Source organism: Jatropha curcas, chromosome 6, assembly GCF_041381405.1.
Source record: "Jatropha curcas cultivar XTBG-Jc1 chromosome 6, XTBG_Jcur_1.0, whole genome shotgun sequence".
Taxonomy (NCBI): domain Eukaryota; kingdom Viridiplantae; phylum Streptophyta; class Magnoliopsida; order Malpighiales; family Euphorbiaceae; genus Jatropha; species Jatropha curcas.
In genome coordinates, this window is record NC_143156.1 from 1,297,108 (window position 1) to 1,325,043 (window position 27,936).

Consider the following 27,936-nt stretch of genomic DNA (forward strand, 5'->3'; position numbering starts at 1 on the left):
GTCTATTCTCTTCTCATTATCTCATTGAAAGAAAGTTTAAAAGATTCCATTTTGATTAGATAAATGTTTGCAATGGTTTTTTTATTTTGAAAGCAGACACAATTTGGGATTTTAGAATAATCCTCCAATGAGTTAAAGTTAATTTCTTAGGTTTACGGGAATTTGTATCAAAACGATGACTTTCGCCTCTTTGGATTAATTAACCCAAGGTCAAGTAATGGGCACATCATAAAATCATTTCAGTCCAATTTATGGTTCCAGTTCAAAATTAGGGTATTAATATATATAAGTTTCGAAATGGAAGTGTCCAAAGTACAAAGGTCATTTTAAAGTGATTTTATAATTAAGTCGTATTGTTGAGAATATTTTTGTAGTTTAAGTCATTCTCGTTGCAAAGATAGTGAACTAATCTTTTGGCAGCTTATTTCACCAAATTGCTGACAAGAATATAATAACCATTACATATTTACATTCAATGTCAATATTCATTGGTATGAAATAAAACAGTCTTGCTCAATTTTCAGTTTTCACCCTTTTGAATTTTTTGAGTGGTAGTTTGGGACAGAGTTGAAGTCTGAGGTTTGCACCTTTCCTATCAAGCCAAGCAATATCATTCAATGATTATAAAATCTAATGCTAGAACCACAGATTTTTACTGTGCTGAAAGATCATTACAGCATCAAAAGACAAGTTTAATTCTCAGCTAATCTTGTTCTGCAACTAAAAGCCTTAAATAGAGAATTAAAAATGTAAAAAGTTGAGAATTAAAGATAAGAGATGCTACTAGTTGTACAATCTGCAAAGAAGAAACATGCCTCGCCGAGACCCCATTCAGTTTATTCTGTGAAGATTGAATCTTTCAATGTTTCTTCCTTCGATGCTCTATTTGCTTCTTTAATGGCAGTGTGCAAACTAGAAACAGACATATCATCGACCAAGATTCCACTTTGCTTCGTTCAGTGTAAAAAGGCTACCCAAATTCTTATTCTCGTTCATGCTCTGCTTTTCCAATTCCTCCTTATCTGCACTATTGAAAGAACAAGAATGCTCAATTGACGAGACTCCATTTACTTCGTCATCAGAAGCTTCTTGCACGGCAAATTCATTTGCTTCACTCAATAAAACAAGAGTCTCCACATAAGTATCCAAATAAAAGGACAATGGGTTGCCCTTAATCTTAGTATACTCGATTTCACGAGTTTTTGGATCATAGAAATACAATTGGCCACCCCTTCTCCCTAAAAGAACCTTACTATTGTTTCTAAATGCAACAAATCTATGTATTATATCTGAACTTACAATATTGAAAAGTTTAGTCCAAGATTCTGCAACACTATTCTTTCATCATCCAAACCCAACATCTCTCTCCGCTGTGGCAATTCATGAAAGGAACCAACACAAGTGATCCATCAAACACAGCAACAGTCATACTAATTACCCATTCCCCAACGAAACAATCTGGTACAGGCATTTCACCAAACACCTCATCGTCTAAAGCAAATGACACAATCACATTGCATATATTAAAACTATTCCCTTGAGTATTAGCAACCCAATGGCAAGTTCCATTCAGAAAAGCAGACAAAGAATCTTGCCCAATGACATGTTTCAGATCATTATCAGCCATTTTCCAACACCTATTTCTCAAACTCTAAGATTCAACCAATGGTGGAATGGTATCAAAGCGACTATCTACATCCAAATACATTACTATCACCAATTTATAGTCATTAGTTGTGGAATCAAAACCAAACCCAAGTGAGAGTCTAAAGGCTCCATGTGAGTTGAAAGTAAAATTAGGAGTAGGAATTTTCACAATCTTTCTAACACTAGGATTCCATAAAGCAGCTCTATCAGTGTTACCAAAATCATCATCGAATAAACAAATTTTCCCATTACAATTGCCAACTAATTCACATAATTATTAGTGACTTTAAATGGGCAATCAAGTTCTTCTACATAGTAATCAGGGAAACCGTCATCTGGGTATAGTATAAAATCCTGATTTTCTTTCTCTACTCCTCTGGAGTTATACTTAAAAGAAAAAAGTCACTTTTTTTTCATGGAGGTTTTCTTCAGGTGTTGGTTTATAAAAGAAGAGCTAGTGATTATAGAGTACCAAGTTTTTGAAACGCACCTGCATTAGAGGAGTGCTTTCACTGGCAATATTGAAAGAATTTCTCTAAGCACCTCTTGGGGACGATAATCTGACATTCTTTTTCTTGCTTGTGGGTGTGTTTTTGGGCTATACTATCCAAAATACGAAAGGCTAAATACCCTACGCCAGGGTATTAACTATTGAGGCTATTGTATTGTGGAAGTAGAAAATTCAAGTTGGCCCTTATACATGTTTGTAATTCCATTTCCATCTGAATCTTTCCTTTAATATTTCAATTCAACTTTAAAATTATATATAAAGAGAAATATATTGAATCCAATGCTATAATATGCAAAAAAGTGCAAGAATTCAAGGGCTTCTTGAAGAAAACAACTTCATTAATTATGTAACCAGAAAAACTTCACTAATTAAATTTACTTCATTAACCGTGTACTAAATTGAAAACCCATTATTCACTATCCTCAGCAGAACACAAGACATAAAATTGTCATTTAAACTAACAAATTGGAAAATAGTGAAAGAAACAACAAAAAGACACAGAAGATCACTTGTCATCCAACACAGTGTAGCCCTCCAACTGAATAGCTAGCAGGTCGTCCAACACATAGCAGCCCTCCAATTGGATAGCTAGAAAATCGATTCGAATATTTGGGATGTGAACAATTTTAGGCCAATCATCGCGATGTTGGTTTCCACATTTTGCACTCAGGTGAGGACAATCTCCAATAATTAGTGTTTGCAGAGAAGACAGTTGATACATTTCCTGGGGAATAGTTGTTAAGCTCGGACATGTCCAGAGTTGTAAATATTGTAATGAGGTAAGGAAATGCATCCCTTGAAGGGATGTTAAACTTAGACATTCCCGAAGTATCAATTCTTTTAACGAGACTAGGCAACTCAAACCCAGATGAGCTAATATTGGGACACCGCAGATGCTCAATTCTTCAAGAGAGGTGAGATTCTGCAGCCACTCTTCTGGTAAAGATTCAAGATCTTCAACATCCATAATCATCAATTTTTTTAATTTGGAAAGAGGATGGACAAGTGATGAAGAAGTGGAAGAACTTGTCATTGGCACCTTCATTTTCAGCGTTTGCTCTAAAATTTCTGCACTGACAATATTCAAATCTAGTTCTTCATCAAGAAATGGAAATGGTGGCATCCATGTCAGCTTGGGGCAACTATAGATTGACAACGAAGATAGGCAGGGAAAATAGGCTAAATCGTTATCGTGATTTCCATTTTTCCACCATCCTTTTAAATTAGGACACCCCAAAAGGTGGAGCTCCTTTAGGGATGGGAAGAAAGTTGAGCTTCCTACTATGAAATTTTCCCCCTCAGTTTTTTCTACGTACTCCAAGTTAGCCAGATCAAAGATCCTTAGTCTCTTAAGAAAAGGAAACTTATAAAATGGAGGAAGGTACTGACATCTTCTGCTCTCCTCTATGGAAATGTTCACAAGATTTGTAAGAGAAGAGAGCCAATTGGGGAACCTCAAACCTCCATAGCACCTCAATTTTATCTCTCTAAGATTTAGGTGTGGCTCAAGGCTTTGCAATGACATTTCATCATAATTGCCATTTTCATTGTTGTCATTAGAATTATCTGTACCCCAATCCAGAGTCAGTGATCTAAGATTCTGCTTTGCTTTCAAATTAGCAGCATCAAATTTTGAGATGCCATTTTCCACATATCTCAGATTTGAAATTTCCAGCTGACCCCTTAAGTTGTTTAGCCTCTTCAATTCATCCAAACCACCATTGTGATTAGACGCTAAACTATCTTTAGCCACTACAAACATTGATAAGGTCTGAAGAGAAGTCAATTCCCCGAGTCCAATTGGCATATGGGTCAAATGCACACATCCCTTACAATAGAGATGCCTAAGATTGACCAGCTTCCACATATTCTTTGGTAGTTCCTTCAGATACATGCAGTTGGAGAGCTTCAACACTTGCAAATTTCGCAGCTCAGTAATAGAATATGGAAGCGTTACAATTCCTTTATTTCCAGAAACATCAAGATACCTTAGATTTTTTAACTTTTTTATGGAATATGGAACTTCTTCAATTCCTGCATTATGTAGATCACACACACGTAAACGTCTAAACTTTGAAATAATGACCTTATGGTTTGACTTCTCCAATCTTTCTTGGCTTCGCAACAAAAATGTTCGTAATTGTTTTGCCCCAAGAAAGCAGGCAGGAACTTCCCCTATTGACCTTGAACCAAGGTCAATTGACACATTACGGGTTTTCTCATCAATGCTTTTAACATTTGAATCTACCATGATACTCTCATTCCCAGCCACCAAGGTTGCAAGATCGTGCATCAAGTCATGCATTTTGCAAGTCTGTATTCTACCGAATGCATCCCTTTCTATTTCTTGGAAGAAAGACCTCCATAACAAATCCATAAAATATTCAAGCCCAATGTCTTCAAGACTTTGACTTGAATTTGAAGACTCAACAAATCCTTGTGCAATCCAAAGATGAATTAATGTTTCTACACAAATCCTATAATCTTTTGGAAACAATCTACAATATGCAAAACAATGCTTCAAATTTGATGGAAGATGATCATAACTCAACTTAAGTGTCGGTAAAATATCAGTTTCATTTTGAACTATTTTTGAAAGTTCATTTTTCATGAAAGGCAACCATTCAGTTTCTGGATTTTTAAAGCACAGTACACTCCCTATTGTCTTTATTGCTAGAGGGACTCCAACACATTTCTCAACAATCTCCTTACCAATTTCTACTACACTTGGGTTCTTTGGTTCTTTGCCCTTGAACACAATCTTTACCAACAAAGACCAAGACTCCAGGTTAGATAGACCATTTAAAACATATGGTTGCGACGTACTTACTAGCTCTGCAACTTTTGTGGAACGGGTTGTTACTATTATCTTACTTCCACTAGCACCAATGCTTAAAAACTTCTTTAATCTATCCCATTTTTCATGATCTTCACTCCAAATATCATCTAACACAAGTAGATATTTCTTACCATTAATAATTTTACCTAGGCTATCTTTCAATGTATTCAACTCAAGATTATCTGGTTTTTCACCTGTTCCAGACTCTAAAATCTTTTTAACAATCACTTTTACATCAAAAGGATTTGACACACATACCCATAACCTCAAGTCAAAATGTGTCTGAACCAACTCATTATTGAATATGAGTTGAGCTAATGTGGTCTTCCCTAATCCCCCAATTCCAACTATGGAGATGACAGAAACATTCTCTTCATCATTGGAAGTCAACAGAAGTTTTAGGATTGCCGCCTTATCATCTTCCCTTCCAACTACAATTGTAGGTGCAAACGAATCAGTCTCTTCCCTTAACTTACTCCTAAAGCCCTTGTCTTCAAGTCGGACACCCAACTGAAGATTTTGACTATCTTTTGCAATGGCATCTAGTCTCTCTCTTATTGCCTTAATTTTATAACCCATTTTAAGACCATAAGTGAGCTGGTTTGAAGATGAAAAGAAACGGCTTACCTCCTTCGTCACTTTATTCCCAGCCATCACTTGTTGTTGCAGAGCTTCAGTGGAGAAGTCATCCAACAAGTCATCTGCGTCATAAACAACATCTTTCAGCTTTCCAAGCCAATCTCTGACCTGCTCATTCAGCGCCTGTTTCTCGTCTGCATCAATAAGCAAAGCCTGTATTCCACTGACAGTATTCCTGAGCTTAACAAGCTCATCTTTGACACCCCAGTATAGTCCAATTTCTTGGACTACAGGAGTAACCAAATTCCGAAGGACCCCTCCTGCAATGTTGAAGAGCACCCCTTCTGCCATTTCTTGGCAGTGGATTAAGAAGCAGTAGAGTTTATGGTTTCAGGCTTAGCAACTGAGAGGGCTGTGGTTGCTGTGAAGAAGATGGGAATTAGCCTTGGCCTTAATTTATAGGCCAATTTTGTCTAGCAAAAATATATTAAATGTGCACCTACAAGAATATTGGGATAGTTATAAATTTGATTTTTGACTTCTCATTTTCTTTCATTTTAGTTCAATTTAGTGTTTCAACAGATAAAATTTTATCCGATTTATAAATTACAAAAGAACGCGATGAATTCATATAAATATTTATGTTTCATATCATGCATCGAGTAAAATGGTCATTTTTAAAATTATAAAGTTTAAATTAGAATTTAATTTTATTATAGTTGCACCTAAAAATAGAGTGGTGATATTGTCAAAGCAGCTTTTGTTAACAGCAAGGAATCCTAGGCATTTACCTTGTTCATTCACAAATAAAGCCAAAGTCTTGCATTGATGAAATCAATTATTGTACAAATTAAGGAACTAATAAGGCCACCAAATAATTTACAAAAACAAATAATTGATCTCATCAAAGCTAGATCTTGATCTCATCATCTACGATATTATTAAAAGCTGTTATGAAAATATCACCACCCTTATTAAAACCTTTTATCAAGCTTGAATTCGTCAAGTGACATGATAGATGTGTACCTTTCTTTAGTTTTCAAAGTAAAAAAAGTATTTCTTACGCTATGATAGTAACAAATGTAACAAATGGCTTTGGATATTCAAAATCATTATTGTTTATTAAATATTTTATTGGTGCACCTTTCTGGTAAGTATGTATAAGAATTTAGAGGCATCTTTTAGGGAAACTGCCCTAATCCATAAGGCCTTGACCTTGACTTGGATGTTTCAGGTGGAAGTAAACAATATGCTTCTTCATTTAGTACTTACCTGGCACAGATGAACAAGCACGTAGGCAAATGCTTTCCCTTTGGTTGACTCTGTACGCTGGACTAGAAAACAAGAAGCTTCTCTGCACGTTTGTCAATTGAGAAATACACCGGTAAGTATATATATATATATATATATATATGTACACATGTAGCTATTGCCCGTTATAATGTTGCAACTTGTAAAACTTAAGATTAAAATATGCAGGTCAAATAAACGAAAGGAATATGGAACTCAAAGAAATAACCACTTGGATTTCTTACAAGGGATAAAGTACTATGATGAACAGACATCTTTTGAGGTCAGCACAGCAATGGGATGCTTAGAAATATTAGCTGTGACTAAACAACTGTTCCCCTTCAGAAAAAGTCTAATCTTTTCATTAAAACAGATTGAAACGCTGCTGAGACAATTCACTGAACAAGATGTGTGCAGACTTGATCTATCGTGTCACTAAGAACAAGAATAGAATACATATTAAGCTAGCTCACCAAAAATTATCAAACAGCCGATCAGATTATATATATATGTGTGTGCGCACGCGCGGCGCTTCTTAAATATCAGCTGTCAAGCATTAAGAAACATTAAATTTCACGAAACTTGCTGCATACAATTCTACAAGAAATAAGAAGATGGAAAATTCAACTTCAGCGCTGAATTCTTGTTCTTGTAGTTGTCCTGAAAGACAAGTTGTTGCCAATGAAGAAATAAAATAAACGACACCTAGCGGTGTTTATTGAATGAATTGATAGGTGTTGTCTCATAAGCACATTCTTTAAGGCCAAGTAAATTACAGAATTTTGCAAGTTTGGAAATCTTGTACCTCATAAAGAACAAGTTGACAGGAATTTTTACCACATTGGACTGGAGAAGTTTCCCACGTCTCAAATACTTAGCTTGAGGTCAAATAACTTTTATGGAAAACTTCCCAATTTGAGTTCCTTACAAGCTTTAGACCTAGCAGAAAAACATTTGAATGGTTCCACTACTGCTAGCTTTATGGAAGTTCTGCTGATTGGCATTACTTTGAAGAAGAAAAAATGCCTTCAACAGCAGTGTACCAAGACTCTTGAGTCTTGCCCTTTTGACAAGCACATGGAAACAATTTCCATGGCGAGATACCTGAAGAAACAAAAAAATTGGTTGGTTTGGAGGTTTTGAATTTGTCAAGAAACATTATCAATGGCCACTTTCCCCATAGGATATCAGAATTGCATCGGTTGTCATCTCTTTATCTCTCAGGCAATAATCTTTCAGGTCCAATTCCTCAAAGCATGACTTCAATGTCATTTTTGGGATATTTGGATCTGTCTAACAATAATTTTTCAGGCAAAATTCCATGCACAGATCAAATGACAACTTTTGGTGGATCCTCTTTTGCAAGGAATTCAGGTCCCTGAGGCTGTTTTGGTCCTCTTGGTTTGAAGTGTCTACACGATGATTTTAATAACGGGGATGGCTATATATAAAGATGGTAGGGTGAATACTGAATACTGATTAAGATGACAAGGGTAATGGTTGAGTGGGAAATTGATAAAGTCAGAAACGAAGGACCCAGCTTAGTTGATGGACAAAGAAGTAACAAAACTGTAAAATAAATAAATAAACAAGTAAAACTTTTGAAAGACAGAGAAAAGTGTTATCTGTAAGATATTTTCATTTTTCAGAAGTTCTTTTGGTTCTCTATTTCCATTGGTGACCCTTTTGTTTGGTCATACAAAAGAAACAAACCACATAAATTGACAAATAAAATATTTTGGCCAGTGTAAAAGAAAAGATGGGAAAAAATCCCATCTTTCTTTGAACGGTCTATCTTCTCTCAATCCCAGTTAACTTCATTCCCATTTGCATATGGAAAAAATCAACATCCCGCCGCCATTAAAGATCTATAAAGAGTTTTAAACCATTAAGAAAGAAGACTTTCTTGCAGTTCTCTGTTCCCTCTGTTTTTTACTATGGCTCTGTTTTCTTCAATCTTGACTTCCCCACTCTCTATATCAACCCCAATTCGCCAGCCGATAAAGATCAAAAGGCGGTTGCTTTTTCCCTTGGCTACTTTAAGTTCATCATCACCATCATCTCCTGAATCAGCAGCAGCACCAGTTACAACTAGGCCCCTTGATTCTTCCAAGACTCCATCAACAACTTTTGTTGAATCCTCAAGAACCCATGACTCTAGTTTCAATTATGCACTCGCAAACCCAACTGGTAACAACCCATTTGTTCGATTTGTTCGCTCCACTGAATCTAACATTGAAAGGGTATTGGTTCATTTACTTTCTTGAATCATGTTTGATATCTTTAATGAAATGTTATAGTTCTAGACTTCCAAGTCTTCATTTTTATTGTTCTTCTTTCATTTAGTTGAATTGATTCGCTCAAACTCAAAAAGTCATTTGATATTTGTTCTTTGATCCAATTATATTATTGGAATAGAAAATATCAAAAGATGATGGTAGGATTCAAATATGTGATGGAGAAGAATTTGTGAATTTGGTACTACTTGGGCCCAGAAGATAAGTAAGATAAAAGTATTTGCCTGTACACTTCAGGAAACAGGACAAGCTTTTGGGCCCAAATTTTTCTTTTGTTATTAATTTAACTTTGACTGGATTTAGACTAGCAACCTGATTAGAGATTAGTAGAGTACTAATGAATTTAAAAAATATATTAATTATTATTTAAAATCCATTTGAATGGTTACTCGGCGTGGAGTGGCCAAGTGCTTCTAATTTTAGACAATCAAGATCTGAAGTTCTACTATAATCTCTCCATCATCATATTATTTGATGCACTAATTCTAAATCTCCATAAATGCTTGTGCTTTTTACTATTTTTATGCATGATCAAGTCTGATAATAGTACTCTTTGCATGTTCATTATTGACAGGTAATTTTTGATTTCCGCTTCTTGGCACTTCTGGCTATAGGAGGTTCATTGGCCGGTTCCCTCTTGTGCTTCTTAAATGTACTTTCTTGTACTCTGCATCTATGAGTAGCCTTATCTCTTGTATTCCCATTTGTATATCGCCTACATGTATATAATTATATAGAGTTCCGCAGAGCTTTAATATTTTACGGAAAGGAGAAAATAGCTCTATCGTTCAATATCAGAATAATGCTATTAGGCTCATTCGTAGTAGGCTGAGACTAGCAGTAATTGCATTCTGACTGTGCTGAAAACCCAAGTTCGAGTCCTCCTTCAATAATAAAAATAATAATGAAATAGTGCTATTAGAGGCAATTCAAGCTGAATGCAAATGCCTTTGTCAGCAAAAATTGGAATTTGCTGAAACTTGATATAGAACTTAATAATGTTTGCATCTTTTGAGCGAGTAAATGGTTCCAGGAATGAGCAAAGAGGTCAAGTTTAAGAGGAATCAATTGCAGTTTTACCAATAAAAAATACAGAATTATACCCACTTTCTTCTGATATTTACAGGGTTGTGTTTACATCTTTGATGCATACAAAGTCTATTGGTCAAGCTGTGTTAAGGGAATTCATACCGGACAGATGGTTCTACGTTTAGTTGAAGCTATTGGTAAGCTCCTCTAACAATTAATTTGATAGAAGTTTTGATGTTATTTAGAGGCATTTACATGAATTTTTCATGTTAAGTTCATAGACCCAAGCTGAAAATCAATTATTTTGTAAATGTCATCAAAATTTCTTGCCTAGAAATGGTGTATTGAAGCTAATTTGAGGTTATTAAGCCTCAGTTATATGGTGGGATCCAACCAATGCAAGTATAGATATACAGAACTTGACACAGTACTCCTGCAAGTAATTAATCTATAACTTGACACTTGACAGCAAACACAGTCGAGTTAATGACAGTATAATCATGATTTATTTTCAAGAAATGAGCTTGTAGTCTAACATATCTATGCTTAATGCAGATGTTTATCTTGCTGGAACTGTGATGCTAATTTTTGGGATGGGCTTATATGGATTGTTTATTAGCAATGTGCCTCCTGATGTTTCTCCCCAAGTTGATCGAGCCCTGAAAGGCTCTTCATTATTTGGAATGTTTGCTTTGAAGGTGAAAAATAGAGAAAACTTTATTATTTACATTTCAAACTAATCAAAAATTTCCAAGTTTGGTAAAAATATTGAAAGATTTTATTTTCTGGGTTTGTAGGAGAGGCCAAAATGGATGAAAATAAGCTCACTGGATGAGTTGAAGACAAAAGTAGGACATGTTATTGTTATGATTCTTTTAGTGAAGATGTTTGAGAGGAGCAAAATGGTAACAATAGCAACTGGAACGGATTTATTAAGCTATTCTGTTTGTATTTTCTTGTCATCTGCTTCTTTGTACATCCTTCACAATCTGCACAAGTCAGAGTCAGAGTGAGGATGAGGATGTTAGATTTAGAACAGATTGTAATGTAATAATACCATAAAATGTAATTATCATTATTATTTGTTTCATTATTGAGATGATATATTCATTTATTGTAAAAAAAAAAATAGATTATGAAAATGTTGAAAAAACATATACATTACTTGCGTTTGCCCGGAGTCGAACCCGGGTCTATTGCTTGGAAGGCAATTATCCTAACCGTTGGACTACAAACGCTTTGATGGACAGTAGGGCTCATAAAAATAAAATTAATAAATTGATCGAATCTCTTCTTCAAGTATGAAAAAGGGAATGAATAAAACAGAATAAAAAATAAGAACTTTCTTCATCAGTTTTCTAGCTGTTCTATAACTTAACAAATCTAGCATTTTAGGAAAAACCATTTTGTTTATTTAGCCCAGCAGTTACAGAATGTAGTTGTATGAACAAAGCTTCAATTACATGAGCTAGTCAAATGTACTATGATAGTATGATACAAATTGGATCCTACTCGATAGTTTCTATACGGACAAAAAAAATTCTGCAAGAAGATGATAAAAAAAAAGGTAAGAGCTTTTTGTCCCTGGTTGGTTATTTATCAACATTTAACAGCAGAATATTCTATACAATGTACACTTCCAAATTTTCCAATATGCTTCTTTCTCTTAATTTTGACAAGGCAATACTATTGATCTGTCTAACCCTCTCTCTGCACAGCTTCAAAGATCCTCCTATCTCCTCGAACGACTGAGGCGTCTGTCCATTCAATCCAAAGGTTAATCTCAGTACATATGCTTCTCTTTCACTAAGTGTCTGAAGAAGCTTATCCAATTCTTGCTTCAGTAGCTGCCTTTTTACCATATATTCTGGCATCATTTCGTCTGGCCCTGGTAGGATCTCCTGCAACCAGAAGTGAATTAAACGTTTCATGATCAACTGATATTTAGATCTTTTCAGGTCGACAGAAGTTACAGAAGTACCTGCAGAGTCATACCGCCTTGATCACTCATTGCTCGATCCAACGAAACTGGGAATCTGTTGCTCTCAAATCCAATCCTCACTGTTGAAATATGAAGATTCAGGGCTTGAGCAATCTCATCATAAGAAGGCAACCTCCCTAGTCTTTTTTCCAAGGCAATTCTAGCTTCTGCAATTTTTTTCTTTTTCTCCCTCATGCCTCCCTACACTTTATCAAAGGAAGGTTGGAAAGGGGAAAACAAGTTGCTTCAAAATATTCTAACAAGGGCAAAAAAGAGGGAAGCATATTCTAACAAAATCGAATCTTCCAACTTAAAATAGAATTGAAGTTGAAACATAAGGTCCTCACTGGTAATCTGACAATTCTAGACTTGTTAGATATGGATGTGATGATTGCTTCTCTGATCCACCAGTAAACATATGTTGATAGCTTGTTTCCTCTACTTGGATCAAATCTTTCTGCACCTCGAAGAAGACCGATGCTGCCTTCCTGTTAAATACACAATTTGCTCATTATGACAGCATTGGCAAGAATATTAAGGAAAATAAAAATATGTTCAAGTACCTGAATAAGGTCCTGAAGGCTTAATCCTTTGCCTCGATAACTTTTGGCAATGGATACCACAAGTCTCTTATAGTAATAAGTAATCCTCCTTCGCGATTCTCTTCCTTTACACGGTATCTTCCCTACACTTCTCCTCCTCATCTTTAAGGCCTTAGCCAACTGCTTTAAAGTTGGTTCATGTTCTTGAGTTTCTGCAATTCTTCTTCTTGCTGCTTCTAGTCTTGCTTGATCCTGTTAATTTGCAAGAACTTATGCGTTTTCAGATGAATAAATTTGGATCTAGCAAGAAATTTTAACTTTTAGACAGTAAAATTTAATGCATTGGCTTTGTCATAACAAATTATAAACCCTAAACCAAACTATTGCATTTTGCAGCCATATCTAAGCCTGGTTAAGTTCAAGCAACCAAAATCTACAAAAAGCTGCTAACTTTAGACATGTCCATTAATTATTTCAACAAATTCTTTTAAAAAATGGACTCATTTCTCCCAATTTATGTCTCGAAACCTATTGTACAAACCATCATCGATTAGCACAAAAGCAGCAATCACTGTGCAGACTTTGTAGGGAAAGCATACCTTGAGACAGAGACAAAACTCTGTCTCCTCAATTGGGCTTAAATACCCATTACTTGAAGACTGAAATAAAGCTGTCTCATTTTGACCATTCTTCTCCTCCTCCACCGCCACAAAATCAGACCCTACTGCTCGTTCCCTTCTATTCTTCCTCCTGGCAACTAAATCACCATTCCCATTTCTCTCCCTTTCATCGTTTACCTCTCCACTTTCAGAAACAATTTGCACAGCCTCTCTCGCCGCCTGAACGGCGGCGCTTGCTAATGCTACTGCCTCGGCTGCTGCTGCGATATAGGTAAGAGGAGTAGCTTCATTGGAGACTAAACTTACGCCAAACTTACTGAAAGAAGAGGAGGTCGATTGGGATTGATTCTTCAACGATGAAAGGGTTAAAAAGATTGTTGGAGAAGATGAGGTTATGGCAGTTACTGTAATGGCCATTAAAAAAGTGGGAATGTAGTGGATGGATTGGGTAAGGGAGGGAGGCAGAGGATTTAGCTCAGCAGCCAATTAATCAGGAATCATGGAGATATTTTCTTTTTCACTCTTGCTTGCACGTGGTTGATGAAATACCACCTCGGGTCCCACTCCCAATTACTGCCACGTCACTTCACTTCCACGTCTCCAATATAAATACCTATTTTTATGTCTTTCTTCTTTTTCGCGCCAATTTTTTTTCGCTCGCAGACTTTTCTTCCCCCTCCTCCCTGAAACCCTAGTTTCGCAGAGACTTGACTGAAATATATCAAAAATCGCAAAATTCTGGCCAGGAAATAGAAGACAAGGCCACGATGAAACGGTCTTCAACTGCTAGCGAACCTCCATTGACTTCGAAACGCGCCAAAATTATTAGGTCAGTGAAAAATACAATTTTTATTTTTTGCATTTTTAAATTGATTGCAAGAAATTAAGAAAGTTCGAAAATTTTCACTTTTAGAAATTTGGGACCTTAGGAAGTTAGAATATAAACTCAATTGAACTCCTGAGAAGGGGTTTGTGTTATTTTATATTCCTTGTGTATTATTGCATTATGCATAAGCTTGTAATGTCTCAGGGTTGGTTTCCTTGCTGATTGTTTGTGTGCGGTTTTATGTTGTCGGTTCAGTTGTAGAAGAAATGCCAGGGTTGAGGGGCTGAAATTGAGAGGGACTTCTAGTTGTTTTTTAGGTCCCATTTGATTTTGTGAATTTAAGAGGAGGGATTTGGATTTTCTTCCTGTAAGACTAAATCACTTGAGTTTTAAATACTTAGATTGCGTGGCAATTCAGTTCAGGAATTGGAATGAGCTTAAATACTTGTAAAAAAATGATATGATGTCAGATGTCAAATGATTAATATTTTGGCACTTCCAATAAGACAAGTGCTCTATCATTGGCAATGATTCAGTTTATCATTCCTGTTTATATATATGATTTATTGGCAATGACAGTGAGGGTTAACTTTTGCCATTTCCTTCAGGGGGGAAGATGATTATATGCCTGGAAACATAATTGAGATGGAGCTTCGCAACTTTATGACCTATGATTACTTGTTATGCAAACCGGGATCACGCTTGAACCTCGTAATTGGACCCAATGGGTCGGGTAAGAGCTCCATTGTGTGTGCCATTGCATTGGGTCTTGGCGGTGAACCACAGGTTAGTTGAAGCCTATCAGTGTGATTGATCATAGGATTCAATTGTTCTTGTAGAATATATGAAGATGGGGGCCTTTATTTCTGCAGTTGCTTGGCAGGGCGACAAGTATTGGAGCATATGTAAAACGTGGAGAGGAGGCTGGGTATATTAATATATCCTTGAGAGGAAAAACAGAAGATGATCGAATCACTATCATGCGCAAAATTGATAAAAATAACAAGTCAGAATGGTTATACAATGGTTAGATTCTTAGCACTTGTCATAGCATTGGATTTAATGGTTCAGTCCTTCTGGCGGTAATGTTTCTGACTAGGGTTCTATAAATGTGGAGGGCTCATTGGAATGTATAACCCTATAGTCTACTCGCTTTTGTTGCTTTATTTAGCAGATAAAAGGGATGATCTTAATTGAATAAGAAAATCTTTTTTCTTACTCTTCCTAATGGCTGATGAGGTATTCATGCTCCATTTGTTTCAGGAAAAGTAGTACCTAAGAAAGAGATAGCTGAAATAACTCAAAGGTTCAACATCCAGATCAACAATTTGACTCAAGTAAGTTTTAGGACTTGCAGTTTGACATTCTGTCTGGCGCTTAGTATCATTCTTGTACAGGTCTATTCATCAACTCTTCAAGAATGCCTATATGTTGCAACTTATGTTCATCATAAATGGCTGATATTGCTGTTGAAGCAATTAAGTCTGAGTCCATGGCCTGGCACTTACTGATTGTTGAAGCTGTTGGATGATTGAATCGCTTCCTGGATTGGAAATTAAATTTTCTACCCGATAGATGTTTCTTTCCCGAATATGTTATCTGAAATGAGTGATCTCAGTGCAAAATTTTGTCACAATCTACTTATTATTACTAGTTCTTAAAAACCTAGAAAAAAGGAAAAAAGAAAGAAAGAAATTGGCCCACTCTACAGTTGCCCGCAAAACCAACTAATTGGGAATCACATGCGCGATCATTGATGAAATAATTGCTGCTATGAATTTATATAATATTCTTCTGCTTGTCCACAGACACTCTCTTCATATTTCTCTCTGCTTTCTTCAGTTTCATTACAACTAGGTCCTAAAATTGTAATAGTATTTTGTTTATATTTTTGGATGAGGATCCTAATCTCCAGTTATTAATATTCTCTTTTCCTTTTATGTCTGTTTTCACCTCGTGATGCAGTTCTTACCACAAGATAGAGTATGTGAATTTGCAAAGTTAACTCCTGTGCAACTTCTGGAAGAAACTGAAAAGGCTGTTGGTGATCCTCAACTTCCAATTCAACACCGGGCACTTGTTGAGAAAAGCCATGAACTAAAAAATATTGAAGTGGTGAGTTTCTAAAATTTGTCAGTCCTGGAAATGGTTATAAGAGTTTTCATGCAAGTTTTTCTTCAAACATGTCATGTATTTTGTGTTAGGCTGTTGAGAGGAATGGAGAAACTCTGGATCAGCTGAAAGCCCTTAATGCTGAACTTGAAAAGGATGTAGAGCGTGTTCGCCAAAGAGAAGAGCTTCTGGCAAAGGTATGCATTAAGATTAGTTGATTATCATTTGTCTCTGTAATACTTACCTGACGTCTTTATGCTGTCATCTTTAGGTTGAGTCCATGAAAAAGAAGTTGCCATGGCTGAAGTATGATATGAAAAAGGCTGAATATATGGAAGCTAAAAAGCAGGAAAATGATGCCAAGAAGAAGTTGGATGAAGTTGTGAAGACTTTGAAAGATGTACAAGAACCCATTGAGTATGTTGTTCAACTACTTTTATGCACATTCTTTTTGAGAAATATTCTGTAGAAGACGTGATACTGACATGGAGTTACATATGTTGACCTGTTGAAAATTCACATGTCCAACATGCTCCACATTAATGTCTTGTTATTTTAGTTAATGGGCATAATATTTCTTGTGATTTAAAAAATGGGATATACTCTAATTTCATTAATTCAGAAAATGTCGTTTTCTTGAAACAAAATCTTTCCTTCTGGTCCTTTCCTTTTTTATTTTATTTTATTTTTCCTCAAGGAAAAAAGTTTTGCTAGCTGTAATCACATCTCGAAGTTGATGGGCATTGTCAAAATTTTGAGTCTTCTCTACATTCATCTTGGTGTCACTAGCCTTCTTTCTTTTGTCTTTTACAAGTCCAACTAAGCTTGCTCTTTGCATGGGCATGAGGTCTGCAGGTTTGGTAGTGTTGAGAATCTGGGCCTTAGGAGCAATTAATCAAATTAAATTCAATTATATATTTAATATTGGGCTTATAATGAGTTGGGCTTACCTTTAACTCAAAATGGCCCAAGCCATTTTGGTTGGTTCACCCTTCACATTATATGCCCTTTTTAGTTAGTTGTATTTATCCGATGTGGGATTACGCACATACTCCAACACTCCCCCCTCAAGTGGGACAACCCACTTGACAAGCATACGATGGCCCAACACATGGGTCCATCAGGGAACGACCCAACACGGGAACTTCCCTCATGTAGGTTCAGGTCCCAAGCTCTGATACCATGTTGAGAATCTGGGCCCTAGGAGCAATTAATCAAATCAAATTCAATTATATATTTAAATATTGGGCTTATAATGAGTTGGGCTTACCTTTAACCCAAAATGGCTCAAGTCATTTTGGTTGGTTCACCCTTCACATTATATGCCATTTTAGTTAGTTGTATTTATCCGATGTGGGATTACCCACATACTCCAACAGGTAGAAATATCTTGATAGTTGAAATTATCCTCTTTAGGACTGTTGTTTCATTGGTTGTTGAAGATCCATCTTCTACTAAAAAAAAAAACTATTGTTTTCCTTTACTGGGTAAAGAGTTAGATAAGGAGTCAACTTCTTCGGAATAGAACTAGTCATGATAATGCTTTACTGGGAAACTGAGGATGATGGAAATATTTAAGTTGCTAGTAACTCAAATTTGGTACTTTTCTTGAGCTAAATTGAGTATAACTAACCATATTGTGTCTTTTCACTAATGCATTAGTGAAATTAATTTATTGCAGAAAACAAAAGCAGGAAAAATCCTTGTTGGATTCTAAATGTAAAAAAGCTGTCAGTCTCATAAGGAATAATGCTAAGCAGCGAATGGAACTTCAGGAGAAGAACAACAGTTTGGTATGTTGAACGTGTGACTTTATCCTTCGGGAATTCTACTGTTTGGTGACAGAAACTGAATTTTCTATCATTTTTAATATTATTTATACATGCATTTAGGGGGTGCAACTACAAGGAAAATACAGTGAAATGGAAGACTTGAGAAGTCAAGAAGAATCCCGTCAACAAAGAATTATAAAAGCTAAAGAGGATCTTGCTGCTGCTGAAATAGAACTTGAAACCCTGCCTATTTATGAACCTCCAAAGGATGTACTTGTAAGATACAATTTCCATCTTAAGTTGATATTTTATTCTAGTGGTGCAGTGCTTGGTGTACAATGGATGAAGTTAGTAATTTTGTACCACACTTTGGCAAACAAAGAATTTCACATATTACTAGGTCAATTACTCTTTAGTCCCTGAGGTTTAATGAAATTCAGAATTCAGGACTCTATTTTGAAACTTGAATTAAAAAATCTCTCATGTTTCATTTTGTCAACTGTTTGGTCCCTTTAGTTAAGCCGTTAATTTAAATGGTGGATTACTATTTAGTGCTTGAGTTTGTCTACAAGTCTTGATTAGTAAATTTATCAAACTTTGAGAATTAAAATAGTTACGATCTCAAAATTTTTTTATACCTCTGGCTTACTTGTTTGCTTTGAAAAATGGAAAATTTAACAAAAAGACCAAGTAGTTGGTAGTATCAAATTACAATAATGAGTTAATTCATTTTTAAAAGTAGAGGTACTGACTTATTAATTAGGCAAATCTTAGGGACTAAATCGTTAATTAACCCTCTCTGTAATATAAATAGAACTCAACTTTCTTGTGCCTGTTTAGTTCTTGTAAGGTTGTGACTTGTTACAATATATTGCAATAATAAAACTGGTCATCATGTTTGTTTAAATTTCCAGGACAACCTATCTGCTCAAATATTGGACCTTCACCTTTCCGCAAATGAAAAGAGGACCCAGAAGTCAGAGACAGAGAAACTTCTAAATCAAAAGAAAATGGCACTGAGACAATGCATAGATAAGTGCGTGCAAGTTAGGGATCCAAATATTCCATATCCTTTTATGGAAAATTGAATGTAGTTAAAATAATCCCTTATGCAGGTTAAAGGATATGGAGAATAAGAAAAATAAACTTTTACAGGCATTGAGAAATTCCGGGGCTGAAAAGATATTTGATGCTTATCAGTGGTTGCAACAACATCTACATGAGTTGAAGAGTGAGGTCTATGGTCCTGTGCTGCTTGAGGTACATGTAGAAATTTTGACTGCACCTTAATGATTTTTCACTTTATCTGTTTCTTAATTTTGTTTGGCTGTGGAATAAGGTTAATGTACCGGATCGGGTGCATGCTGACTACTTAGAAGGCCATGTTGCATATTACATATGGAAGGTAATTTAACAATTATCTTCCTTCTTTTTTTTTTTCATTTAAATTTTGTTGTGCTTAACATCAAACGGTCATGTTCTTGAAGTCTTCTGCATATTAATTCGTTTCACTTTGCAAACATGTCTATCTTTTATCACGGCAATGTCCCACTGTTACTTTAATGATGTCTATTTTGTTGTTTAACATCATAAGGTCTTGTCATAGTTACTTTTCTGTTCAATCGGATAACTCTCGAAAACATTTCTAAGAGCCGTTGAAGCACAAGCCCACTAATATTTTATTCATGTCGTTTTTTTCTTATTTTGCATGTTTGGCAGTCTTTCATAACCCAGGATCCCAGTGATCGAGATTTTTTGGTCAAAAACCTGAAGTCATTTGATGTTCCAATTTTAAACTATGTGAGGGATGAACACCGTCCTAAGGAGCCCTTTCATATTTCCAAGGAGGTACCTACAGTCCTCTGTCCGAAGTTGGAATGAATTGAACAAGTCAGATAATCTTATTGTGATTTGCTTGTCATTTTTTTATCAGATGCATGAGCTTGGCATTCACAGTCGTCTTGACCAAGTTTTTGATGCTCCTGAAGCTGTCAAGGAGGTCTTGATCAGCCAGTTTAGTCTGGACAGATCAGTATGCTTCTGAACTAATTTTGTTGTATTTTTTTTGTTTTTCAGTTTGTAAAACCTATACATGCTTGGGAAGTTACATATATCTTTTAACCATGGAGCTCAATAATATTGGCTTTTTGTTTTTCCTCTCGATACATAGTTCTTACTTAAATTTATTTCCATCAGTATGTTGGGTCAAAGGAAACTGATCAGAAGGCTGATGACGCACCAAAGTTAGACATTTCTGATTTATGGACTCCAGAAAGTCACTATCGATGGTCTGTTTCTAGATATGGTGGTCATGTATCTGCTATTGTTGAACCAGTTGGTCATTCACGTCTTCTGCTGTGTAGTATGTGCTTTTGAATTTTTATCTAAATCAACATAGTATTTACTCTGTGAATTATATATTACTGCAAAATGACCTATTTTATTTTATTTCAATGAATATTAGATTCAGATACTGGAGAAATTGAAAAGCTGAAGTGCAGGAAAGCGGAGCTAGAAGAATCTGTTACTACGTTAGAGGAAAGTTTTAAGTTGATACAGATGGAGCAAAGACACTTAGAGAATGAAGAAGCTGAACTTCAAAAACAACGGGTATGCAGAAAAAATGCAATATTATTCTTTGGAGGTGGAATAATATGGGTCAAACCGAAAACTGAAATAAGGTTTCAGTTTTTATAGAAAATGCATAAATTTTTTACATTTGGTTTGGTTTAGTTTTTATTATGTAAAACCGAGAACCTAAAAATTAATTCAAAACTGAAAAATTGAACCAATCAAAATGATCTATTTTGGTTTGAGTTCCCTATATAAAAATATGTTTTATTCGGTTTGCATTGGTTCGGTGGTTCAGTTTGAACTGCCTCTAACATGCATTGTTATACTATGTAATGATGCCTCAGTATGACTTAATGTTGCATGTGTGCATATGCAATGTGTACAATGAACTTTTATAATGTGGATGTGTGTAACTTATTGTTGTCAGCCAGACACTTACTTTTCCAGCTAATCTGACATAGGAAATATCCTTTTATGATATAATCTGTAGGAGGAGATTCACAGAACTGCACAAAATGAAAAGAGAAAACAGAATGAAATGAAGAATCGTGTCAGTAAGTGCAAAAAATTTAGCTTAATGCTCCCTAGAATGAATTTATTTGGAATGGCTAATGAATAATGATTCCTTTGTTTTAGATCAAAGGAGAAGGAAACTTGAGTCATTGGAAAAGGAGGATGACGTGGGTGCTAGCATAGCAAGGCTTATTGATCAAGCTGCAAATATTAAGATTCAGTGGCTACAATGTGCAATTGCTATTAAGGTGAAGTTAGTTTCAGATTGTGATTATTGTGCAAAATGGTCATCTTGTCAATTTTATGTTAGCGTGAATTTGTGACATAGTGGCGGCATTTTAACTTTGACTCTAGTTCTGTTATTATTTTTATCACACATTTTTTTTTCGACAGAATTTACTTGTTGAGGCTGTTAGTCATAAATGGAGTCTTGCTGAAAAACACATGGGCTCCATTGAATTCGATGCCAAGGTAATTTTGGTTAATGCTGGTGTATGATTGTAATTTGAACTTCATAATGCATAAGTTATTTGCATTCTGAGGCGCATTACTTATTTGCACTGAGGCTACCATCAAATTTTGAGAATAAGTTTAAAGCTGACACTGGAATAGTTTTATGTTGTTTTGTAATAATCTTTAATTTATAAATAAAATAACTAAATTGATGTTGTTTGTCAAAAATAAAATAAATATACCTAAATATGATAGGAATGTGCATGTCTAATGGCATAGGATAAACATTGAATCTTGTTTTCTTTGGCTCAAAATGGTATGAGAGCACTAGCATAAATTCACCATTAATTTTTGAACAGCAATGAGCTGCACATTTTATGTAGGTGTAGAGTTTGCTAACTAACTATAATGACTAATAAATAAACTATAACTTTTAACATTCAAGTGATAGAAGTAAGCATATTGATATATTAGTTGATTTAGAATATGGTAGAATGGAAATTGAAAGTAGAAAATGGATTATTTTGCTTTATTTTCTTACTCCCTAAGATCATGGTTATCAATGTGAAAGTCAATGATGAACTTGTAAAACAATTATTATGATATGCTTTATTTAAGGGCATTAGAGAAAGCTAAGAAGCTAAGAGTTCAAATGGAAACTTGAAAACTTAGTAGCAATATGTAATAGCAGATCTTTTATTTATAAAAAAAGGGCCATGGTAGACTTATAATATTTTGACAAAAGGGTCTGGTGGTAGAACAGTAATTTTACTATTTATCAATGAATGGTAGCAGGTTGTGTTCAGTCTTCTTTTTTGTATGGTAGTTGACATTTGCATATGACAGCTCTTAGAAGTTTCCAAGCTTTGCTTCTGATATTTTCTTGTTGCACATCTTCTTAGATTAGAGAACTAGAAATCAATCTGAAGCAGCATGAAAAGTTTGCTCAACAAGTGTCTCTTCATGTTGAGAATTGTAAGTCAACTTATTGAGTTCTTATTCCCATGTGTTTTTTAGGCACTCTCTCCTCCTTGCATTCTTCATGCATTCTTAGTTTCAACTATGAACATGGAATGCAGTAGCATTTATTCTATCTTGAACTTTTCAGGCAAGAAAGAGGTAGAGGAACATCGACAGCGACTCTCAGTTGCCAAGAGACATGCGGAATCAATTTCTGTTATCACTCCGGAACTTGAAAAGGCATTTCTTGAGGTTTGTTTATGCTCTGACTTGAAGTTAAAACTTCAAACTTGAAAATTTTGGATTAGTTTGAGTTCATCCCTTTCTTCAGGATTGAATATCAAACATAATGTCAGTTTTAAAATTAACGTCCCCTTTTCTATTTACCCCAAGTGACACCCATATAATCTTTCCCACCCTTAATCATCTGTTTGCTTGCAATATATGGGAGTGGTCTGCTTCCCTTGCATCATATTTAGTTTTCTTTGTTTTCTGGGAACGTCTCTGCCCTCAAAAAGGCCAAATATATATATATATATATATATATATATATATATATATATATATATATTATCATCGTTGAGGGTGAATACTGAATTTTAGAGAATATTCATGTCTTAGTTCTTGTATATCATAATTTCAAAGTAACAGGGCCCATTATTAGACACTGAATGATATATTTAGATTTCGTAGTTCCATGACAGTAATTAGGTCAATGGAGCTGTATCTCCTGTTGATGGAGATGATATCCCAGCATAGGGCCTTACCTTGAACAATCATTTCTCATCATGATGCTTAAAATTGTCCAACTGGATCTTAAGCAGCTAAATGTGGTAACTCATGGAAGCTTGCTAGCAGGAGTGGTTAGGGGCTGCTTCTGAACCAGCAGAAGACCTGCCAGCATTGTGAACTCATGGTTTGTAACTGGACTGCAATTGGCTAGGTCCATTCTGGTACTGCTTCAATGGTCTGTCAAACCAGCCTGGAACAATTGAACTGAACTGATTCTGAGTTTTTGACCCTTTTAAAGTATCACTGTCATGTTCAACCCAATTTTATTTTTCCCTTATAAAATAAAAGTACAGTTGATGAAATCAAATTATTATAAATCAATATTAATAATAAAAAAAACATTTAATTTGAAAAAATTTAACTGTGGAATCTACAAGGAACAGTCCTGAACTGGAATGGCTACATTTTAGCTCCAGTTCATGGGATGGAGCGAACCTGAACTGGCAGCCTGGACCCGGGGCTGAAGAATGGCACCCTTAACTGGCAGTATTCTAACGGATAGGTTTCCAGAATTTTTCTATCGTACATAAATAAAGTTTTTTCCCTGCTTATTGTAAGCCATTAATAATGTGCATTCTGCATTTCTGAAAGTTATATACTCAATTGTTTTCAAGGGAAATGTTTAAATGATATAATTATTTGGTACCTATTTTTGGAAGATTGTCAATCTATATTTAGTTGAACCTCTAGTCTTTAGAGTTGGAAGTCTCATTTTGGTTAAAATACTGATCTTGTGCGTGAAAAAATTGCATGGCAACATGGTCACATCGGCTATCCCATTCATATATACACTATTCTTACTTGATGCTTTATGGTGTCATATCTTTTATGCTTATGTGCAGATGCCTACAACAATTGAGGAATTGGAAGCTGCTATTCAAGACAACGTATCTCAAGCCAATTCCATTCTTTTCCTCAACCATAATGTAATGGAAGAATATGAACACCGTCAGAAGAAGGTAATTTTGCAATCCTCATTTTTCTCCTCTTAAATGTTAGTTCTAGTTCTGGCTACTGTTGTAATGCATAATCTACATTATCTTGTTGCAATGCATTGCAGATTGACTCTATTGCCAAAAAGTTGGAAGCAGATAAAGATGAAGTAAAAAAGTGTTTAACTGAAATAGACGCCTTGAAGGTAACTGGAGTTTAGTTGCGTCCTTGCTTGCCTGATGATTATACATAGCTATTGTCATTTTGGTGAACTGTGATTTGTGAACATATAAATGGTGCTTTCTAGTTTGGTTAATTTCTTAGATGAAATTAAGATAAATTAATTTATATCTGTGGATGAGCATCAAATTTCAAGCTTCAAAACAAGCCCTTTAAAGGCTAGTGTATTAATTTCTTGGTAAAGTTGGATTCCGAAATTTTACTGCGAGTTCTATGGTTTGATAGTTTATTTTGGCAAGCAGTTATTGTATCAATTGAGGTTTATCTGTAGGGGACTGGATTTGCATATTTATGGATACATCTATTGTTTTGGTTGGATTAGAGGAACTTGGAGAGCATATTTTGGCAAATAAACTTACCAGAAGCCGTTGGTTGGAAAAACTAGATAGTTGCAAGAAGCTTGAGCTAATATAAACCCAGTTACCAGCAATGCTGAAGAGATGTTTTGTGGAAGGGGGGAATAATTGCCCGCATTCTCTTTGATTAAAAGAAATTTGACTAATGGATTGGTCCCAGGACCTATAGGATCTTCCACTATTTCTTCAACCGTTTGCATCCTTTGATACATTCATTCAGTAGCTTGCACCTCCTTGTCCAAGTTTTGCCCCTGGTTACCACAGACAATATTTGATATTAACCAATATCAACCTTATCATAGCAATAAAGTATTCAAACTTACACCACATACTGGTCAATTGGTCACGGCGAAAACAATATTTTCTGTTTGGATTATCCTTGTCATTGCTTCTCCAGTACAGATTATTGTCTTGGATTATCCTTATTTCTCCGACACTATCCTTTTGAATAACATGCAGGAAAGTTGGCTTCCAACATTAAGAAACCTTGTTGCAAGGATAAATGAGACCTTCAGTCGCAACTTCCAGGAGATGGCTGTTGCGGGAGAAGTTTCATTGGGTAACTATTATGGCGTTTTAATCACCATTTATGGTAGATGAGTTATTATGAACTGTTATTACCTCATGTCCAAGTTCTTACCTATTATTTTTTATTTCTTATTTTTTATTTTTTGAGAAATTAAGAAGGTGAATTTTAGCTCAACAATAAGGTTGCCGTTGGTGACTTCATTCCAACCATGGAACAACCTCCTTGCACTGCAAGGGGGAGGTTGTTTGCTTCTGATCCTCACAAATGTCCTGTGAACCAGGAAACAGTTTGTACCACTAGCTCATTTGATTTGTTAATTATTTTCAGATGAGCATGAGAAGGAGTTCGATCAGTTTGGAATACTTATAAAAGTGAAGTTCAGGTGACTGCACTTCTAAATCTGCTTTTTATTTAGGCAAATCTTGTTTGGTATGGCTATTAAGTTTCAGTTTAAAGAAGACAATTACTTTTTGAGCTGATTTCTAAAAATTGAAACGCCAAATGCTGAATATTGACTTCTTGAATTTTGATACATCTATTTGCACTGCACCATTATTATCTCACCATCCACACTTGATTAATCTTTAAAAAGATTGGGTGTTTGTTAATCCCAGATAAGGTTGAAAGCTTCACGAGTCCTAAGTTGGATTCTGTTGCATGTTATTTTTATAAATGAGAAGATTCAAATTTATGCTTCCAAACTATGGTTATGATGACTTTGGCAACACTTTTCAAAAGATTGAGTGTAGCTCTGCACTTGTTTGCTAATCCCAGATGAGGTTGAAAGTTTCATGAGTCCTAAGTTGGATTCTGTTGCATTTGATTTTTATAAGTGAGAAGGTTCAAATTTATGGTTCCAAACTATGATTATGATGACTTTGGTTCATGTTCTTGCTGATTTCATGTATACGACCTTCAGGCAAGCAGGACAGCTTCAAGTACTAAGTGCTCATCATCAATCTGGAGGGGTATTGCATCAAATCAAATTCTTCTATTCAGATTGCTACTATCTCAGTAGTATCTTATGCTGTTTAAAATTCCTGGTTGCAGGAGCGTTCTGTTTCAACTATTCTTTATCTTGTTTCTCTTCAAGACCTCACAAACTGCCCATTTAGGGTAGTTGATGAGATTAATCAAGGTTAGATTCTTACCACTCGATCACTACTTGGATAATCTGCAGTGAATAAATCTTCATGATCTTCCTCTTTCTTCTTTTGACAGGAATGGACCCTATAAATGAAAGAAAGATGTTTCAGCAATTAGTGAGAGCTGCCAGTCAGCCTAATACTCCACAGTAAGAACAAATATATGCATAACTGTATTCAGATGTCATGCATCTTCTTTTAGTTGCATATGCTTGTTATGACAGAAAGTGACAAGGGACAAAACTGCTGGCTGGGTATTGAGACTAGATTTTGTGTCTATTAGAAAGCTAGAATGTGTGGATATTTAGTTAACAGTTAGGGCTTCTATATGTATTGGTTAAAGAAGCAAAATTAAGCAACAAAGAGAAATTAGCAACCGCAAATACTAGTAACAGCAAGCAATCACTATCAACAGATAGCATGCATGCGTTTCTAGTGCATAGGCATAGGCATAGGCATAGGCATGATATCTTGACTGTTCATTCAGTCTGATAGTTGCTGCTAGATCAAAACATCAAGGGCAGTTATATGACTCCTGCCCAAAAAATGAATGAAGTAATAACAGGATGGACCTTCTTTTGTTTATCAATATAACCAGCAACCTTTTTGCACTCCTTATCCACCATCCTAGGGGCAATTTTCTTGATGATTGGGTGATTAGTATTACTATCATGTCATCTGTGCATATAATTATTTTCAAATTCTTGCAATTAATGAACATCAGTTTTATATTTTCCATGTCTGATGCTGCAAAATGCAAATATTAACTTGCATGTTTGCTTGACCAATATGGATAGGTGTTTCCTACTCACACCCAAGTTGCTGCCTGATTTGGAATACAGTGAAGCATGTAGCATTTTGAATATAATGAATGGGCCTTGGATTGATCAACCTGCTAAAGGTTAGATGCTAGTTATAAGCTAGAATAGCTCCAATTAACATAAATCTTGTAATATATTACCATTTGAACTGCAAATGTTATTTTTTTGTGTAATCCAGTGTGGAGTAGTGGAGAATGTTGGAGAGCTGTTGCCGGGCTGGTGGGCGGAAGCAGGCCTCCAAATAACAATTGCTAGTGAAGATACCATGATGGGATCCTTGATTGAAAACAATCCAGGGCCCTGTCATCAGGAGATTGAAACCAAGCTGTGGTCTTTCTCACATCAGCTGGTTTTGTGAAAAGCATGTAAATTTTGCTGTACCTTTTTTTGTCAATCCTTTTTGTTCCTATGTATAGATGATCCCTGAAAATGTAGTTATGTATTCTTTTTGCTGAGGCTCACTTCTCCAGGAACCAACATTAAAAGATAACTTAGGTTTATTAACTTGTGTAAATGTAGTATATTTAATTCTCATATTTATTTGCAAATGAAATGAAATCTCTTTCTAGCAGAAG

At 35.4% G+C, this 27,936-nt stretch overlaps 4 protein-coding genes, 1 non-coding gene and 1 pseudogene across 7 annotated transcripts; 2 read left to right on the top strand and 4 right to left on the bottom strand.

Annotated features, from left to right (window-relative positions):
- Positions 1 to 631: 631 nt before the first annotated feature.
- LOC110008921 (F-box/kelch-repeat protein At3g23880-like) lies at positions 632 to 2,214 on the bottom strand (annotated as a pseudogene).
- LOC105628743 (putative disease resistance protein RGA1) lies at positions 632 to 8,502 on the bottom strand. Of its 2 annotated transcripts, XM_012210221.4 has the most exons (3): positions 7,112 to 8,502; positions 2,138 to 6,930; positions 632 to 1,027 (listed from the first exon to the last, which is right to left on the bottom strand). In XM_012210221.4, exon 2 carries the CDS (start codon positions 5,925 to 5,927, stop codon positions 2,664 to 2,666), a length of 3,264 nt encoding a protein of 1,087 aa, XP_012065611.3. In that variant the 5' UTR covers positions 5,928 to 6,930; positions 7,112 to 8,502; the 3' UTR covers positions 632 to 1,027; positions 2,138 to 2,663. The 2 variants fall into 2 exon arrangements, with proteins under 2 accessions (XP_012065611.3, XP_089578767.1); XM_089722641.1 differs by having other exon boundaries at positions 632 to 1,022; positions 2,138 to 8,502.
- Positions 8,503 to 8,617: 115 nt separating this feature from the next.
- Positions 8,618 to 11,282, top strand: LOC105628744 (uncharacterized). Its single transcript, XM_012210222.4, has 5 exons — positions 8,618 to 9,109; positions 9,738 to 9,815; positions 10,290 to 10,389; positions 10,748 to 10,890; positions 10,990 to 11,282. The coding sequence occupies exons 1-5, from the start codon at positions 8,804 to 8,806 to the stop codon at positions 11,203 to 11,205; spliced, it is 843 nt and encodes a 280-aa protein (XP_012065612.1). The 5' UTR covers positions 8,618 to 8,803; the 3' UTR covers positions 11,206 to 11,282.
- A 76-nt stretch (positions 11,283 to 11,358) lies between these two features.
- TRNAG-UCC (transfer RNA glycine (anticodon UCC)) lies at positions 11,359 to 11,430 on the bottom strand. Its single transcript has one exon. It is a non-coding gene; the product is annotated as a tRNA-Gly (tRNA).
- A 201-nt stretch (positions 11,431 to 11,631) lies between these two features.
- SIG4 (sigma factor 4) lies at positions 11,632 to 13,844 on the bottom strand. Its single transcript, XM_012210223.4, has 5 exons — positions 13,315 to 13,844; positions 12,737 to 12,967; positions 12,521 to 12,661; positions 12,174 to 12,374; positions 11,632 to 12,093 (listed from the first exon to the last, which is right to left on the bottom strand). Exons 1-5 carry the CDS (start codon positions 13,750 to 13,752, stop codon positions 11,815 to 11,817), a joined length of 1,290 nt encoding a protein of 429 aa, XP_012065613.1. The 5' UTR covers positions 13,753 to 13,844; the 3' UTR covers positions 11,632 to 11,814.
- Positions 13,839 to 27,935, top strand: SMC5 (structural maintenance of chromosomes 5). 2 transcript variants are annotated; one of them, XM_012210225.4, is made up of 30 exons: positions 13,839 to 14,164; positions 14,770 to 14,947; positions 15,034 to 15,187; positions 15,425 to 15,498; positions 16,127 to 16,276; positions 16,366 to 16,470; positions 16,545 to 16,690; positions 17,955 to 18,066; positions 18,166 to 18,321; positions 18,960 to 19,081; positions 19,161 to 19,305; positions 19,385 to 19,450; positions 19,765 to 19,893; positions 19,979 to 20,077; positions 20,242 to 20,407; positions 20,510 to 20,655; positions 21,110 to 21,173; positions 21,256 to 21,380; positions 21,526 to 21,603; positions 22,488 to 22,560; positions 22,694 to 22,797; positions 24,180 to 24,296; positions 24,398 to 24,475; positions 25,326 to 25,425; positions 25,723 to 25,777; positions 26,315 to 26,363; positions 26,446 to 26,533; positions 26,617 to 26,689; positions 27,338 to 27,441; positions 27,540 to 27,935. In XM_012210225.4, the coding sequence occupies exons 1-30, from the start codon at positions 14,103 to 14,105 to the stop codon at positions 27,614 to 27,616; spliced, it is 3,195 nt and encodes a 1,064-aa protein (XP_012065615.1). In that variant the 5' UTR covers positions 13,839 to 14,102; the 3' UTR covers positions 27,617 to 27,935. The 2 variants fall into 2 exon arrangements, with proteins under 2 accessions (XP_012065615.1, XP_020532841.1); XM_020677182.3 differs by having other exon boundaries at positions 15,045 to 15,187.
- The last annotated feature ends 1 nt before the right edge of the window (position 27,936 follows it).

Excerpts from the sequence above, each read along its gene's own strand:
- SMC5 (XM_012210225.4), top strand. The coding sequence starts at position 14,103 with ATGAAACGGTCTTCAACTGCTAGCGAACCTCCATTGACTTCGAAACGC. Across the intron at positions 21,604-22,487 it reads CCATTGAATTCGATGCCAAG|ATTAGAGAACTAGAAATCAA; the intron begins GTAATTTTGGTT and ends ACATCTTCTTAG. Across the intron at positions 26,690-27,337 it reads AGTCAGCCTAATACTCCACA|GTGTTTCCTACTCACACCCA; the intron begins GTAAGAACAAAT and ends CAATATGGATAG.
- LOC105628744 (XM_012210222.4), top strand. The coding sequence starts at position 8,804 with ATGGCTCTGTTTTCTTCAATCTTGACTTCCCCACTCTCTATATCAACC. Across the intron at positions 10,390-10,747 it reads ACGTTTAGTTGAAGCTATTG|ATGTTTATCTTGCTGGAACT; the intron begins GTAAGCTCCTCT and ends TGCTTAATGCAG. Across the intron at positions 10,891-10,989 it reads TTGGAATGTTTGCTTTGAAG|GAGAGGCCAAAATGGATGAA; the intron begins GTGAAAAATAGA and ends CTGGGTTTGTAG.
- LOC105628743 (XM_012210221.4), bottom strand. The coding sequence starts at position 5,927 with ATGGCAGAAGGGGTGCTCTTCAACATTGCAGGAGGGGTCCTTCGGAAT.
- SIG4 (XM_012210223.4), bottom strand. The coding sequence starts at position 13,752 with ATGGCCATTACAGTAACTGCCATAACCTCATCTTCTCCAACAATCTTT. Across the intron at positions 12,375-12,520 it reads CTAGAATTGTCAGATTACCA|GGAGGCATGAGGGAGAAAAA; the intron begins GTGAGGACCTTA and ends GATAAAGTGTAG. Across the intron at positions 12,094-12,173 it reads AAGGCGGTATGACTCTGCAG|GAGATCCTACCAGGGCCAGA; the intron begins GTACTTCTGTAA and ends TTCTGGTTGCAG.